At 36.8% G+C, this 17,972-nt stretch overlaps 1 protein-coding gene and 1 long non-coding RNA gene across 4 annotated transcripts; one reads left to right on the forward strand and one right to left on the reverse strand.

The window, feature by feature from the left end:
- Positions 1-1,135: 1,135 nt before the first annotated feature.
- LOC110834043 (ubiquitin domain-containing protein UBFD1) lies at positions 1,136-16,870 on the forward strand. Of its 3 annotated transcripts, none has more exons than XM_022072815.2 (6): positions 1,136-1,284; positions 2,680-2,898; positions 4,017-4,168; positions 5,270-5,392; positions 6,660-6,848; positions 9,137-16,870. In XM_022072815.2, exons 1-6 carry the CDS (start codon positions 1,272-1,274, stop codon positions 9,245-9,247), a joined length of 807 nt encoding a protein of 268 aa, XP_021928507.1. In that variant the 5' UTR covers positions 1,136-1,271; the 3' UTR covers positions 9,248-16,870. The 3 variants fall into 3 exon arrangements, with proteins under 3 accessions (XP_021928507.1, XP_021928504.1, XP_021928505.1); XM_022072812.2 differs by lacking the exon at positions 1,136-1,284 and adding an exon at positions 1,444-1,504; XM_022072813.2 differs by lacking the exon at positions 1,136-1,284 and adding an exon at positions 2,005-2,053.
- On the reverse strand, positions 6,660-9,239 carry LOC147873651 (uncharacterized). Its single transcript, XR_015535486.1, has 2 exons — positions 9,111-9,239; positions 6,660-7,340 (listed from the first exon to the last, which is right to left on the reverse strand). It is a non-coding gene; the product is annotated as an uncharacterized LOC147873651 (long non-coding RNA).
- Positions 16,871-17,972: the final 1,102 nt, after the last annotated feature.

Raw genomic sequence — 17,972 nt, forward strand, 5'->3', positions numbered from 1 at the left:
GTGGCTTTTGTTTCAAGATGTTTTTTATTGTGTTTTTTGTTCTAAATGCTAAATGCAAAATCAGTATACGCAGAGCAGCAGATGCAACAGTTTTTAATTTTGATTGATAGACCTGACGATGATGGAATGAACATCGAAACATGTCGTCATTTTAAAAATGTAACAATATCAAATGTTGAAATGTTATAATTTTATGTGATTTTAACAATCTATAAGCTTGTGTAAAGACGGTGAATAAAATTATTGTATTGAAGAACACAAGCATGACGCAATTAAGATATAAATTATTAGACTTGTTTACAAAAATGTCACAATAATGACTAATTTTTGGTTTTTAGGGTAGTCACTTAATTACTGTTTTAGGGAATAAAAGAAAATATAAACATGACTGGATTTGAATATCACTATTTTGGAGTTTTCTCTGAAATCCAGTTAGGTAGCATGTTTTAACCTGTTTTGTGGTAAGTGATTTAATAACACTTAATCATTAATAATACTTACATTATTGTTCCCTCAAAAAATATGAATTTTAAATATGTTCACTTTTAATTTAATTATAAAATTTTAAAGACATTATAATTAACAACTAGTCCCTATAAAGCAAACTAATATTTTAGTGTATGATATTGAGATTTTTACAGTGGTAGAAATGTGCGTTGTGATGCCATTTAATCTTGCAGGTGGTTATCATTATTTTAGAGGACTACATCTCTTCATCAGGGAGGAAGATGGGGAGCAATAGTCCTCAAATACAGAATAACCACCTCCAGGGCTATATGGCAACAACCCAGGAGACCACAATCCACTCTTTATTTAGAGTATTATGAATATTATTGATTTAAAAAATTTCTGTATTAGTCAGTGGCAGCATATTAAGACATCTGAGGCACTTTGTATGTGTATACCTAATTCGTATGTGTTTTGGAGTTCACATAATTTGGGGTAGGTTTTATTTCCAAGTGGAAACGTAATATTCGTTGGCTCACAGTCCTCATTATGAAATAATTAAATATGACGTTTCAGATTGTTATTGAGTGTAAGGGAAACAAATATGAATTATGTATTTTAATTGTAACCGCTGGCATTTTTTGTACGCTGAACAAATCATACTTTCACTCATCATTGCTCTAAGTACATAGCTAAGAATCTACGTGTGTGATGTTTACAGCTTACAGCTACCGTTGAATTTCCTAAGTTATGTAGTGTCACTGAGGTTCTATCTAATATATTATCTATGCTCTTCAGTGATTGGTTATTAAAAGTAATCCAGTATGGAGTGTGTTGGTATGTATGTTTTTCGTAAATTTGTTGAATATTTGCTGTAATTTTTCCAGCGGGTGGGTTTTGAGCACGTTTGAATTTTTTAAGAACTAAATTATATCTTAATGCAGCTATCCTTACCGATTTTTTGCTTCTGTGTTGTAAATTAACTTACATTTTTATTTCTTAATAACGTGCATGTCATTTTCGAATTGTAAGGAATCAACATTACATTCCAAATACAGTATGTTCATAACCTCAGAAATCTTAATGTTTTCTGTAAAGGGATCGTAGGCGTTTGAACAGTTAATTTTGTTTGTTGCGAATAATTGAGCTAGAAGATTGAACATGACCCCATTGTTGGTAGAGTTTTCAATCGGTATTTCCCATTTAATAGCATGTTTGACTTAACGCACAATCTTAAAAAAAATTGTTATTCTGCTGACTTGACAGTTTTGTGCTTCATTTAAAGGCAGACAAACATAATATAATTCCGTTACAGACTTTCTGTATGCCATAAAATGATTTGGGTTCTTAGTGTTTTGATACATCATGTTTTCACTTCTGCTCTTAAAATAGTGGTGCCACCTTTCTGTACAGATGCAGCAGATATTGATATAATAATTTAGACACATGAGTAGTTTCACATATGTTCTTTGTGCTCCACATTTTTCTTAATTGTGTTTTTTTGTATTAATAAGAGTCAGAAGTCACTTATTTGCCACTAAAGTAATGTAAATTAACCAGTCATTGGTGGCAATGTATGTGTTGATTTATGTCACTCTTAATGCAGGTAATTTCTCTGTGTACATAAGATGACAGTCAAATGGTGCAGGATCTGGATTAGTAGCCACCTCAGATTTTAGTTGGTTGAGTGTTTCAGTCATTGAGGAAACCGTATGTGTACATAAGACATTATCTTGAAGCATGTGAACACATTAAGAGAGTATACTACTGTGTGTGCAATAATTGCTTATTTCAATTTGTTGCATAGAATGTTACATTCTTTAATGAGATTTTCCATTCTTTAAATTCATCTAGGACTGTCCCTTCAGAGTTCAAAAGATTCATCAGAAACACTTTCCCAATTATTTTTAAACCTTTGAGACACATCCAGTTTGTATCTTAGCCAAGCTATTGACTGTCCTCTGTAGGTTGTTGTGGTTCTCAGTTTTTCAGGTAAATGCTGAGACAGTACTTTAGATAGACCATGACTTCCTCCTGTCAAATGCTTGCCTCACCATTTATGATCTTTATCTCATTCAGTGTTATATAACATCTACAGTTAGAAACATGTAATTAAGTAATGTAATAGTCAGTTAGTATGCAACACATTTGATTTATGGTATGCAGCAAATTTTGCATTTCAACTTCTTATTGTATTATTGTTTTTATATATATATATTTTGAATCTTTCAGGATCAGAGCAAGGTGATGCCAGTGGTGGCAAGTGTAACTCAGAGAGCAAGGGGGCAGAAAGTGACATTTGTACACAAACAAAAGAAGAAGGGGATGAGTTAGAGGTACCAAAAGAGAGTGTAGACTTTAAAGTGATATACAACAAAAACAAATATGATGTAAATTTTCTCCTTGACAGCACAGTTGGCCAACTGAAGCAACATCTGCAAGATATAATAGGTAATTACATTTCTTCTTATTACAGTGTATATGGATATTATAAAAATGTCATTATATGTGTGCTACAGTTCTCAGTGTCATATGTAGCTGGTTGAAATCTTGTAACTAAGTTATTTCCCCTTGCAGCTTTGGACATTAACTTATGACTCATTGTTATTCAAGATTTACTTTGTGTAGGACATGTAAACATTTACACTAGATCAGTGTTTCTCAACCTATGGTACATGTACCACTGGTGGTACGTGAGCCAATGTTGAGTGGTACATGAACTAAGTAAGAAAATCAAAAGATAATGTTAATATAAATAAGTTTTCCCTGAACGCACTTGGTTAGCGGTACATTTAGTGTGTGCACTTCCTGTAACGGAAGTGGCTCCATGATAGTACTGCAATCTCTGTTACCACTGTTGACTGACTAGGAAACGTGGCAGTTGATGCTGTGATCACGCATACTATAAAGTCCATGCCACAGTGTTGCCCCAATCTTCTGCCTGTTGTATGAGCATTCATTGGTTTCTGATTTCCAGAACTTGTGAAGGAATTTGGAATGAAAACTTAATAGAATATTTGTCCCTTGGTGTAAATGAAGGAATAGAACTTTCAGATATGTTTATCTGTCATAGACTTTCAGGTGGATGACAAGTTATACCAACAAACAAACATAATTGGATTGTAGTCCCATTGTCACCGTTTGTGATGAATTTATGCTATTAATCACATACAGAAAGTATTAAAAATGTTGCTTTATATGCTCTAGAACCAGTATTTTCTTGCAGATTTGTAATTGTAATAGAAAATTACTTTCATAAGTTGTCGTTCATAATGAAGTTCTCTGTCAAAGTTATTTACCAACAGAACCTCTAAAACACCCTCCCCCCACAGAACCATAAGGTCTATGGAACACAGTTTGGGAATCACTACTCTGGACTGTAGTTGTATATAAGGAACTGTCATGTAACTGAATGCCAGTGATAGTGCCATGAATTTTTCATGTGGAGATTTTCTCCATTTCTTTAAACTCTTCAACTGAAATTAAATCAGAGCATTATATTGTTTTTCAAGCAAACCCAAACCAAAACTGTACCTCAGTTTGATAACATTTTTGTGTTGCCTTTGCAGGAGTTCCTCAGTCAATGCAGAAGGTGATGATAAAAGGCTTAGCAAAAGATGAACGCACTTTGAGGGAGTTGGGTGTTGTGAAAGGTGCAAAGGTGATGGTTGTAGGATCCACATTGGATGATGTTCTTGCAGTATCTACACCTAGTAAACAGGTTAGAATATTTTACTGTAGATTTTTCTGATTATTGTAATAAACAATAAAAGTAAATTAGTGTGGACTGGAAGAAGTATATAATATTCAGACTTTCAATTAAGAAGCACATCATAAATATGCCTTTTTATGGGGAATGGTCAATTAATACCAAGGTTGTGTTTGTGGAAAACAACTTTAAGTGGTATGACATTAACAGATTACATATTTACATAATAACTTAGTAACAGCAAAAATATATTCTGCCATTCCAGTACTCTGTATGCAAACATTTAATAAATGGAAAAACTGTTTATCTAGTAAATAATATATTGAGAAATATTAGCTGTAATCAACATGCAGCAATGCAAATGTACCGACTCCGACTCAGATATAAAATCTTAAGAAAATACCATTTTAACACTTTTGCTACCATGTGAGCCACCAGAGGCCTCACTCTTATGGAGATTCAATGATGCATTGAGCCACATGGTGTGGGAAAAATGCTTTGTAACTTTGGCTCTGGTACCTTAAGAATACAAACAGTCTACAAATCAACCAATTTCTGCAATAACCATTAGACATATTTAAATGTAGGTTATAGTTCTAAAAATTAGCTTGATGATTCACATGGTGGTAATGAAATTTCTTATGGTACCATTTTAGTAGGTTTACCATTATTAATACATATTAAGCTTTTATGAAGGAGCCGGAGTCGGAGGTTTCAGTACCGAATCCACAGCCCTGTTTAAAAGAGCCTGCCAGCAGTCTCTATCCTTATTCAGATTAATCCAGTATCTATATTCACAGCTACTCTCATTATGTGGAGGCCTTGTGCTCCATCTGGTTCTGGGGCCTACCCAACCTCCTATTTAATGGGTACCAGGGTCCTTTCCCAGGAGTAAAGTGTGGTCGGGGCGTGATACTGACCACTCACCAATATCTGGTGCCAAGGTTAAGAATGAGTAGGAGCTACACTTTCCTCCCAAGCACCTACATGGCATGTAGCGGGACTGCTTTACTTTTTACTTTATTTTACTTTATTTTACTTCTGCTCCATCCTCAGTGTCAGGCCATGCCATGGTGACATATTAAGTATTTCACTGTGTTTCATATATTACAGGATATACAAGATGAGAAGATGGCTACTGCAAGCAAGGAGCCATTCTGCAAACAGAAACAACATAGGAAAGTGTTAGATAAAGGTGTACCAGATGATGTTATGCCAGGAATTAAGAACACCAAGGTGATTATAGTATGAACATTGAATTGAGGCTATTCTGTTGAACATCTGTCAGAATTCTGTTCTTTAGGGTTTTGTACCTCAAGATCAATGTAAAATTTTTGCTTCTGATGAATAGCTGCAGTGTTTGTTAAAAGTTGTCCAACATTTTGTTAAACATTGGTCACCGAATCAACATATTCGCCATGAAGATGGCAAATGCAATGTTTGCTGTATCATTGGACAAGTTTCATTGATTGATGCAGCTCATCCCTGAAAGCGAGAGTTTTACATCTGTCAGAAGTTTATAAGTAAACATTACTCAATTTGCTCAGATATTTTAAGAAATTTATATGAGTTATCTGGATAGATACTAAAATATAAATTTGATTACAGTCTTCAATTATGACTGGCTCTTAAGAAGTAAATGGACACAAGTATATGCAGTGGAGCCTCGTTAATATGAAGTATGTGGAGCAGAAGTACAAATTTAGAAAATAAATTGAAAGTATGATATGTTCAGTATGAACTTGACCTACTGAGAAGGGGACCCAATCAACTGTTGCTCTTTGATTCAGCTCCAGTTTTTCAGTACGGCAGCAGATCCTCCTCTGACATCTTGGCCAAAATATTACATGCAGACACTCCACAGTTTCTTTGTAATATATTATTTTATTTTGCACTTTCTTTGCTTTTACTTTGTATGTCCCATAAAAGGATACTTAACTTCAGTTTGCCATCATAGTTTGGTTGGTAGGGTGTGTGCCTGCGGTGCAGGTGACCCAGGTTCAGTTCCCAGGTGGGCTGTTCTTTTTATCATCAGGTCTATAATGACTGTGAAAGCTATAAAGTATTCTTTTTTTTGCAAGCTTTTGCATTCATTCATTCTTTGTGGAAATTCCAGATATCCAGTTTTACATCATAAAATGTTTGTGACCATTGTATGCAGATGAATTTGGTACTCAGAATGGCTCTTTGTCAGAGGAACCATTTAGTGTAGAGTATATATGCGACTGTTTGATGGAATGTCTGGATGGTTTGGCCTCTGCAGGTGGCAATGGAATGGTAGTGTTGGTTGTTATTATATAGGGGAAAATAATTGGTTGGAAACGGGTCATGTGCCGTGTCTGGAAAGTTGTTAGAAACCATGAAAACCTTATTCAGGATAGTGGGTATATCTGAAATTCAAACCTGGTACCTTCACTTACATGGCTGATGCCCTACTAATTGATCTACTGTCCAGTACATCTTAAGTATATTTTATGAATACGCTTCTTGCATATGCTGCTAGGATGCTCTCCCGCCATACCCACTTTCTGGAATGCTGAATAAATCTGGAGGTAAGGTGCGTCTCACGTTCAAAATGGAGCAGGACCAAGTGTGGATTGGCACCAAGGAAAGAACAGACAAGATCCCCATGAACACAATAAAAGGTGTGGTCAGTGAGCCTATAGAAGGACATGAAGAGTATCATATAATGGTAAGTGATAATTTACTATCTTTGTCGTGAAGAAAGGCGTCTCCATTGCTGTATCATTCAAGAGCCTTCAAGTACTATATTTACCTTTATATAAGACGATCCTCCTTCACTGTCTTCAGTTTTTATTGAAATACCAATATTCACAATAGTCAGGTTTCTATGTCTCTAATAAGAATTGCAATTGGCCAAAGAATTGTGTCATGTTTAAAAATGATTGTCTATATGAACATTATCTCCCTGTTACTTTAAGAAATAGAGAAACGTTTATTAGAATTAAAAAGGTTTTTGCAAGAGAAAGTTATAACAGTTCTAGTATTCATACTTACTAACTCCATGGAGTTGAGTCCTTCCTGAGAAGCCAATAGTCACTAAACCACTCAAGAAATTTCCAACATTTTATGGAACCTGAAGGTTCATTACCATGTTCACAAGAGCCACCCACTGGTCCCTGTTCTGAGCCAGATGAATCCAGTCCGTACCACTACGTGAGTACTGTAATTGCAAAGTTACAATATTAATATTTTCCTGAATTGAAATCACCTTTTTCTTCTTCCTGTAATCTCTTTACCCCCATACTCCTCAGGTCTGCCAACACATCATCCAGCCATCTAATTCTAGGTCTCCCACTCCTCCTTTTCCTTCCTGGTTTGTCATCCAGCATCTGTCTTGCTACCCTTGTGTCATTGATTCTCATAACATGCCGAAGCCATTCCATTCTTTGTAATTGAATTACAGAGATTAATGTCTTTAGTATATGGCCTAGTGCATGGTAGCATTTATTACCTGCAGCTAGTCTAGCTGTTATTTGTATTTTAATATCATTGAGATTGGTTACCAGGGATCCTAGATACTTAAACATTTCAACCTTTTCATATTTCTGGCCAATTATTTCAGTCTCCTTTGGCTCATCATTATCCTTTCTATTAATCATATATTTTGTTTTGATTGTGTTGAGTTGCCATAATTGCCATATCTCCTACTGTCTCTGTGACATATCTCACTGCTCATCCTAAAATCACTACATCACTTGCATATACTAGCCTTGTCTTGTTCTATTGAAGATTGTGCCTCCTGGGATTGTCTTCGTATTTCTGATAACCTTTTCCATGGACAGATTAAACAAGAATGTAGATAGTGAAGCTCCTTGCCTTAATCCTGCTACTGTTTGGAAACTTGGGGGACATCTTTCCTTAGATTTTCACCTTATTTTTAGTGTTCTCTATAGTCTTCTTGACAAGCCCTACCAATTTGTCTGGCACCCTATTTCTATTAATTGTGCTCTGTTGATGCTGTCGTATGCCTGTTTATAGTCTACATAGAACTGGATATCCACATTGTACTCATAGGCCTTCTCTAGCATTATTCTTAAGCTGAAGATTTGATCTGTATTAGGTCGTCCTCGTCAGAAGCCGCATTGGTATTCCCCAAGTATTTCTTCCACGTATGGCTCCATACTTATGGCCAATACAATTGTAAAGATCTTGTATTGAAAACTAAAATCTAAAATTATTGTTGGAGTAATCTGGTCATGTCAGCTGTTAAAATGGAAAATATCATGCAAGGCTATTTCAGTTGGAAATTTTACCTTTGTTTTTTCATAAAATTTAACTTGCTAATTATTGTATCCATTATTTTTCAAATTTAGGTATACCATCCTTCACAAGGTCGATATTTTAATGAAAATGAACAAGAATTACCATGATTTATCAACTGAACATTGTGGTCGAGTGGTTGGCAATCATATTTTATATTTGGGAAGTCCCAGGTTCAAATCTTGGCCTTGAGACTGGCTATCATGACTGAGGTTTTTCGTGTTTTTCCTCTGTACCGCCATGCAAATGCTGGGGTAGAACCTTAATTTAGGCCACTACTGCTTCTTTCCACATCTTTTCAAATTCATTATTCACTATCGTCCTCTCATTTGATGCTATATAGTCTGAATTACTAAATTAAAAAAGAAAATGGAACAAGAATTTGCCATTAGAGATGCAGCAATGGTATATATTTATGCTTTTATATCTATGATATATGTAAGAAATATATGAAGTACAGTTTTAGGCTTTGTAAGGTTGAAGATTTCTGTCTTCTGGGTTGTTGCACTGTGTAGTCTGGTCGATGTTTACCAACGTTTCAGAGGTCATACTGCCTCTGTCATCGGAGGCAGTATTACCTCTGAAACGTTGGTTAACATCGACCAGACTACACAGCGCAACAACCCAGAAGACAGAAATCTTCATACTCACTGCTGTGAAAACCTCAAACCTTTGTAAGGTTGTTTGTTTTTGTAGGGAATCCAGCTTGGTCCTACAGATGCATCAAGGTACTGGGTGTATTGGGTTCCAGCGCAGTATGTTGATGCCATCAAAGATGCAATCCTTGGAAAGTGGCAGTATTTCTGACACTTTTTTGCCTGTGCTAATTCTGTGTCTTCAGAATGTAGTATGGTGATGTGTGTGTTGGTTTGGCTATGTCAGAAAGAGAACATAATGCAAGTAAGGGTCTTCCAAATTAAAATATAGAACTGTTACATTAACATAAAAACACAAAGAAATATATTTAGTTTGGAGGCCTGGTTGGTTAATTTATGCACTACTTTGGATGACAGATATGTGCAATGGATGGATTTTTGGAGCCGTGTTTGCAATGATGTTGAATACTTTGTTCAGTGTTTCATACCAACAGAAGTTTTGAAGGAAGATTGGTGCCAGTGTGTATTTGCGTGTGTGTGTGTGTGTTTGAGGGAGAGATTGGTGGTATTGAAAATTATGTTTCTACTTGTTTTAATCATACCATTCTTTGTTACTATGGATAATGCACAAATAAATACAAATTTAGGAGGGGTCAGGGTTTCTTTATGGCTATTGCTTGCAAAAGCTGTAGTGTATTGGAGAGTAACTTTGGGATGTCTTGGTGTTTTCAAGACTAGTCGCACATAACATGAATGAAATGGTTTGAATTAAAAAGCAAAGTTGTAAGGAAATACTTTGTCTTTAGTGTTTTTCAGTAATAAAGAAGTCTGTTGATGTTTGTTTTCTGGGTAGTAATGCATTGTGTCCACACAGCATAGCTATCTAGAAAACAAACATCACTGTGAGAAACTCAAATCTCAATAAAAAAAAGTCTAGTGACATTTTAGGCAAGTATGTTGCTAATTATGCAGTGTGCATTGCTTTATAGATAAATTTTTGTGTTTGAAACTGATCATGTCATTTTGCATTATCTTTAGGCCTCATTCATGTGATGTGATGTAAAAAAAATCTGTTCACTTAATTTTGCATTGTCTTTAGGTCTCGATGTATTGTGACGAAAAACACCTTAAAACAACCTCGTTGCTAAATTGCATAATAAATAACCAGAATAATTTTAAATAATTTGAAAATGATGTGATTCCTGGGGATTTGGGAACTATCCCAAGCACTTCATGTCTTTAGGTCTCAATGTATTGTGATGAAAAACACCTTGAAACAAACTCTTTGCTAAATTATATAATAAATAACTAGAAAAATTACGTTATTCGTGGGGATTTGAGAATTAAATATTTTTATCCCAAACACTTCGTGTGAGCCGGGATAGCTCAGTCAGTATAATGACTAGCTACGGGCTGGATGACAGAGGATTTTACCTCTAGCCTCTGCGTCCAGACCGGCTCTGAGGCCCACCCAGCCTCCTATACAATGGGTACCGGGGTCCTTTCCCGGTGGTAAAGCGCGGCCGGGGCGTGATGCTGACCACTCATCCTCATCTAGTGCTGAGGTCAAGAAAGAGTAGGAGCTATAACATTAGGATGAGATTGATATATAGTGCTACATTTGATACTTAACCCTTCAACGTGGGAATTTAAATTCCGCGCTGCTTGACGAGGAGTGGTGGCCATTTAAATTTTGCTCTAAAACACTTTATTTATCATAACGTTTGAACTATATAACATATAATTATCAATTCTTCACTGAAATCCTCTTAAAAGATGGTTTTATAATTTCAGCGTATAATATGAACATCCTGTGTGTGACAAATGCTAGTAGTCGATTAGACGTTGAGAGTTGTATGTTATTTATTGAAACGTTAGCAAAAGTCAACACTACCAAAATACATAGTTTTTATCTTTTTCTAGCGGTTCCTGCACATGACGCAATGTCTTTGAGGCATTGAATTTCTTTCCTGTGTCAATAATACGCGGGAGTAAATATGTCTGGCCAGCTGATATTCTGACAGGGAACTGAAGGCCACATATATGCATCATACTTGGCAGTTATAACCGTCTCTTACTAAGAACTCTTCTGATTATAGACTTCTGAGTATAGGGGTGCTAAAATTGTTGATATTTGAAGACACAGATAAACATAACGGTATATCTATATATATATATTATGGAGCCCCTTGACCGTTTCAGATAATTTTTTTTCCTCTCTACTTCGCTGGAGCAGTTATCGTGTCATATGAGACTGAGAGAATGAGTTATCTTACCTCTACAAACAAACAGCTCAGTGTTCTTTGGAAGATTGTGTAACCTCTTAGGTCACGCATTTATTCACAGACTAGCCTTTAGAGATCGAAGAATGCGACGTTGCCAATACATGATCAGAAAGAGCATTTCTTCCACACCAGATCAACTACAAACATCATATATCAGTCGTTATTGTTTCCATAATTATGGGCTTTTGAAATTAGGCTTAGCAGCAGACCGGGAATTTAAATGCCAGGGCGTCACAAGACGTCCAACCACGGTGAAGGGTTAACACACAATAATAATAATAATCTGTGGTGTAACAGCCCTCTGAAAGCCAAAGCCGACTAGCTGGCTGCTGGCCTCACGTTCACATGCCAAAGCAGAGGTGAACGATCATCCAACCAGATATAGGGTGACGTGTGGTCAGCACGACGAATCCCCAGCCATTACTAGTTTCCATGACCGGATTACGCTATCCATTGTAGCTCCCCAATTTCCTCACGATGCTGGGTTGGCACCAGTTCCATACATCGGTCGAAAATCTCATGAGAAATTTCTTTCCCTGAGACTCGAACCAGTGCGCATTTCGTATCACCGGTCAGAAGCATGATGCCTCAGACCGCACGGGACTAACACACAATATAATTTGTAAAAGATTTGTTTATTCAGAATCTTAAATATTTTGTTTATACTGTCCTTAAAAGTTTAGGTTAATGGTTAATTAGGTCTTATGCATCTGGTTTGATTAATAACTTATAATATTAAGTATGACTACTGTCAAGTTAAACTGTGTGTATAATTTAATAATCACTTGGGCTCTTGGCATTTTTGGATAGTGCAGCTCAGCCCAAATCCAGTATCATAAAAACCAATTGGAAGACATGTTTCTTTTAAAAATTTTATCTTAAGCTTCCAGGATTGTAATTGTCCATTCTCTAAGAATATATTATTTGTTTCATTAGCCCCAGCATTACAGCATTTTTGTTTTAGTAGAAATATTAATATGTCCCCATTGGATGCTCTTTAAACTCATGCATTATTTACAGAAAGTTAGTCGCTTAAATTTGTTGTGTGTCTAAATGCCACTTATTATAGCAGGGAATCATGTCATTTCAGTTATTGGTTAATTACAGAAGAATAATTTATATTTTTTTGTCTGATAGGTAGTAAATTTATTTATTTACTTATTTGTTTTGGCTGAGACAATCACATATTACCAAAGGAAAAGTACATTGAAGAATTTGTGTGATATGACATGAAAGACTGAGTTGTATTGAGAGTATTTGTCATTGGCAGTTATACTTTTTACCTGAACAGTATACCAGCTCTTAAACAGTTATGCAACAAAAAATTATGTTTTACTTTTCAAGGTACTTATTTGAATGTTGAGGATGCATAATAAACAGTTTTGAGGTATGAAATAATTACAGGATTAGAATAATAACAGAATTGGATAAATGTACCTATGAAACTCTGCTTTGTGGTTCTTAGTTCTTACAGACTGGCATTATAATTTTTGCAGTATTTGCAACTGATTGTTTAATTTTCAGTAGAAACAGAATTTTCCAATGCAGCTATTAAACAATCATTTACAAACTTTTACTAGTTATTACATATGTTTGAAATGAATGTGAAGAGAATAATATTTCCTGATGTTAGATTTTACAGTCTGCTGTTTGCAAATGTATCATGTACAGGTAAACCTCGATTTACCCTGGGGATGCGTTCCTGGACGAACCGGCGTAAATATGGAATCGGCATAAATTGAAACTCTTTTTATAATGTAAATCAATGACATGCGTTCCCGGCACCCAAACATCGACGACTTAAGTTTCTCAAAAATTGACTTCGCCTTATCCGTGATAGCAATTTCAGTCAAGGGAATGTTTATTCGATTTATGTCATCCACCCATAGCAACAGTAATTTCTCCATTCTTTCTAAAAGTTTACTTCTGCTATAACTCACTTGCGTTGCACTTACTCTCGTAGCCTGTTGCATTGACTGTTTTATTTTATATGAATTTTTCATTATGGTAGTCACAGTGGAAGGAGACAACTTCATACTTCTGCACACATTACGACAGGTATCACCACCTTCTATTCTACGAATTACGCCCATCTCATCTTCTAATGCAATAGACCTATGCAACTTTTTAGCAACACATTCACTTCTCTTACCAGACATGGTGGCTCTTCTATAATTTATAAATATAAAACAGTTGCTACTGCAGAATAGTGGTCGAACAATAACACAAACACATTTAGCACACAGTTTTCAGCACATTCGATGTGTCAACAAGAAGTGAACTGAGTGCATTTTTCCTTACTCCCTTATCAGGCTGAACACAAATGACTCACCGTGAAGAGTGACCAATGCTCATGTGACTGTTGCACAATGTTGGCAGATTTTTAGGAGATTATCTCGCAACTACTTAGCAATGAGTGCAGAGGTGACTATTTATAATTTTTATTCAAAATCAGCGATGTAAGAATTAAGATTTAGTATAAGAATCAGTGCGAGAAACATTGTAAAACGTTATAAATAATAGTAAAATATATTTTTTTCACTTTTTGACTTGCTGGTTTCAAAAGCGGCGTTATTCGGAATCGGTGCAAATTGAAGCGACGGAAATCGAAGTTTACCTGTGTTTATATAAAACTTATAATGTGTTAGGTAATTACAGTTTTTAATTAGAAAAAATAAGCAACTTTTTACTGATTGGCCAGTTTTAAATGTTTTGTTATGAGGAGGATTTAGTTTTGTAATAGAGGAATAAAATGTTGGATTGAGGACAAACGTTTGCAAATGAAAAATGTAGAGAAAAACGGATTTTGATTTGGAAACTCAGTATACAGTTATGCTTCATAGTGTTTGAAAATGATAGCTGTGTCTGGAAATATTGAAGAATTTGCAGCAGTAAATATGTGTTGATTTCATACACGTACATAACTGTATGGTGTGTCCAAGAAAATCCTCAGTACAGTTGATGAGACCACTTTGTAATAGTATCATTTTACAGACTGGCTGACAACAGCATGAAACTTAGGCAACTTATGAATTTTTATTGTGTTATGTTCACATCTGGACATATAACGCAGCACTCAGTTTTATTTACATGTTGAAAGATTTGATGCAAAAATATACTAATCTGAAGGGAATGAGCACCTAGTAGACCCCGAAGAAGCACTGACCTGTTACATTGTTCACTGTGGACTTCATCAGTAACAAATGATTGTAACTTCTTTCAAAATCCAGATTTGTAATTATCTTCTTAATTTCTGTTAGCTCACGAAACCATGACACAAAGCTTTGGTACTATCATGTTCCATTTATCTACCATTTGTATATGCAGCACAGTCAAATCATTCCAATACCTGACGTAGACACAGCCAGTTTCTCTCTGCCCACCACTGTGGATGCTTAAGGTCAAGTCCACAAATTTCTTGACTGTGTTACATGTATATATGTAACTTTAATAGTTCTGGGTTCAATCCCAGATGACTTCAGGCAGGTTTTCCTAAAAGTTCTCTGCTACTAATCACATTCACCATTACTTCATACTTTTCTATCAGTGCCTCATGAGGTGTGTGATAACCCTAACCTAACCAAACCTACTCATGGACTTAAACTAGAGGTTTCACTTCTGACCTGGCACTTTGCTGGTCTTGGAGTAAGGGTAAAAGTAAAGTAAAGTAAAGTAAAGTTTGTCCCACTACGTGCCGTATAGGTGCTTGGGGTGAATGGAGGTATAGCTCCTCTCTTCCTTGACCTCGGCACTAGATGGGGTGAGTGGTCGGCATCACGCCCGGCCGGCTTTACCCCCTGGAAAGGACCCCGGTACCCATTGTAGAGGAGGCTGGGTGGGTCCCAGAGCCAGTCTGGACGCAGAGTCTAGAGGAAAAATCCTCTGCCACCGTCGGGGATTGAACCCCGGTCACTTGGAGTAAGGGTAGTTTAGTTTTATTAGTTACATTTTCACATCATATGTAAGTAATAATCAACAAATGCTGGAAGTATTGTGAATTTTATGGGCGTAATTGAAGGAAGCCCCCAGACTGGTTATGTGACATGTTCAGAATATTAATTTGTGTTTTGAATCAGCCTATACTGATGCCTCTATCCATGTTTATAACACTGGCTGTATATACAGTGTGTCCGTAAAATAATGATGGGGTAACAAACAGTCATAGTTTTGGAACAAAGCACGATAGAGACATGAAAGAAACGTCAAAATAAAGAGAAACTCTCCAATTTTTCGATACGTAAACAGGTTCTAGCGCAAGCGCATGCGCGCTGTGTTACAAGGTCAATAGCCACGTGAAGCTTGTTAGTCGCCATGATTACGATGCAGAGGAAGGTTAAATGTGTTTTGTAGCTTGCTAAGTTTGAGTCAGTTACACTTGTTAGGAGTGAATACCGTCGTGTGTTTAATGACGAACCACCACACGAAAATAACATTCGCCGTTGGGACAAACAACTCAGAGAAACGGACAGCCTACTGAAGCAGTCCCGTCCAGGACGACCTTCAGTGTCTGACGATACCATTGAAGCTGTGCGAGCAAGTTATATGCGTAGCCCGAAGAAATCAGTGCGGAAGTGTTCTGTAGAGTTTGGCGTTTCAAAAACAACTGTTCACAACGTTTTAAAGAAACGACTACGCTGAACAAACTGTTATGGGAAAGAACTTCCTGGATATGTTAGAAGGGTATGCAGTGCCCCAAATACCGGAGAATTTTATTCTCCAGTTAGATGGAGCTCCTCCACATTTAGCCACATTCGTGCGGGATTACCTAAACCAAACATATCCTCAGCGATGGGTCGGACGAGGAGGGTAGATAGCCTGGCCTCCACGCTCTCCAGATCTTACCCCTATGGATTTTTATTTGTGGGGTTATGTGAAGCAACAAGTGTTCTCTGTCCAAATAATAAATTTAGTCCATTTGAAAGAACGGATCGCTGAAGCTGTTTCATCTATCACACCGGATGTTCTCGGACGTGTATGACAAGAGGTTGAATATCGTCTTGATGTCTGCAGGGCAACTGAAGGTGCGCATCTCGAAATCTACTGAGCAGGTAAGATTCTTGGAGAGTTTCTCCTTATTCTGACGTGTATTTCATGTCTCTGTCCTCCTTTGTTCCAAAACTATAACTGTTTGTTATCCCACCATTATTTTACGGACACACTGTATATAGCAACATACAGAGGCACCTGATACAGCCAAAAAAGTATAGGTAGTGGCGAAGGTATCTATGGCCAGTATTATAAGCAGTTACAATTATAATTAAGTATAGATGCATCATTTTGGTTAGTAATATACAACACTGGAAAAATGTAATGCATGGAGTGAACTACAATTCCAGAGATTTTCTTTACAGCACGTAATTGTTGATGTACCACTTGTCATGGGCAGTGACATCATCAAGTACAAAATTGTCACCTAGAGTAATGACTTCACACATGCACAGGGGATCATGGGTAATGACAACATAATCATCCCACATAATGAGTTTTACATTGTGTTATGTTGGTGTTAATTTTTGATGGAGTTTAAAAAAATAAAACGTTCGATTGTACCCATGGCATAACATTTCATATGAGAGTCACATGTACTGGAGACCGAGTCCGGCAGAACAGGATGTGGCAATCACCGAGACTGGCATGCATCACTTGGTGGAATCCTTGAATAAAATGTGAAAATTTTGAATTTTTTCGAAAAAAAATATGCTTGAAATTGTCTGAAAAGCGCACAAAACCAAACATTTTGAAAAAATTTTGAATGTGAAATTTTTCAAAAAATTTTTGGTTTTGTGCGCTTTTTGGACATTTTCCAGCATTTTTTGATTTTTTTAAAATTTTGAAATTTTTTAAAATTCCACCACCTGATGCCTTGCGGAAGCGGTCACCCTTGGACTGTTTCTGATGTACTGTGTCTCTGACGAATGCGGTCTGTACGTGACTCGGTCTCTGCACGGGCCTGTGTTTGTAAGACACGGCTGACTTGCCGTCTCTGAAAAGCCAAGGTGCGGAAGTCAACACGTGAGGCAGACGTAAACCTGCAGAGAGCAGAGTGATGCTGAGGCTGGTTGGTGCAGAAAACGAAAAAGGCACCAACTCAGTGAAATGAAGGCCGAGCCCGGCAGAGACAGGATGTGGCAATTAACGAGACTGGCATGCATTTCTTGTAGGGATCTTTGAATAAAATGTGAAAATTTTCAAAATTTTCGAAAAAGCAAAAAATTCTGGAAATTGTCTGAAAAGCACACAAAACCAAAAGTTTTTGAAAATTTTGAAAAAATTTAGAATGTGAAATTTTTAATTTTTTTTGTTTTTGTGCGCTTTTTGGACATTTTACATTATTTTTTGATTTTTTGAAAATTTTGAAATTTTTCAAAATTCCACCACCTGATGCCTTGCGGAAGCGGTCCCGCTTGGAATGTTTCTGATGTACTGTGTCCCTGACGAATGCGGTCTGTACGTGACTTGGTCTGTGCACGGTCCTGTCTCTGTAAGACACGGCTCTGACTTGCCGCCTCTGAGAAGCCCAGGTGCGGAAGTCAACACGTGAGGCAGACGTAGACCTGCTGAGACCGGAGTGATGCTGAGGCTGGATGGTGCAGACACCGAGGAAGGCAGCAACTGAGTGAGATGGAGGCTGCGTCCGGCAGAGACAGGATG

This window comes from Zootermopsis nevadensis, unplaced genomic scaffold (assembly GCF_977971745.1).
Source record: "Zootermopsis nevadensis isolate Lab colony 2312 unplaced genomic scaffold, Znev_1.0 Znev_ptg000017l, whole genome shotgun sequence".
Taxonomy (NCBI): Eukaryota; Metazoa; Arthropoda; class Insecta; order Blattodea; family Termopsidae; genus Zootermopsis; species Zootermopsis nevadensis.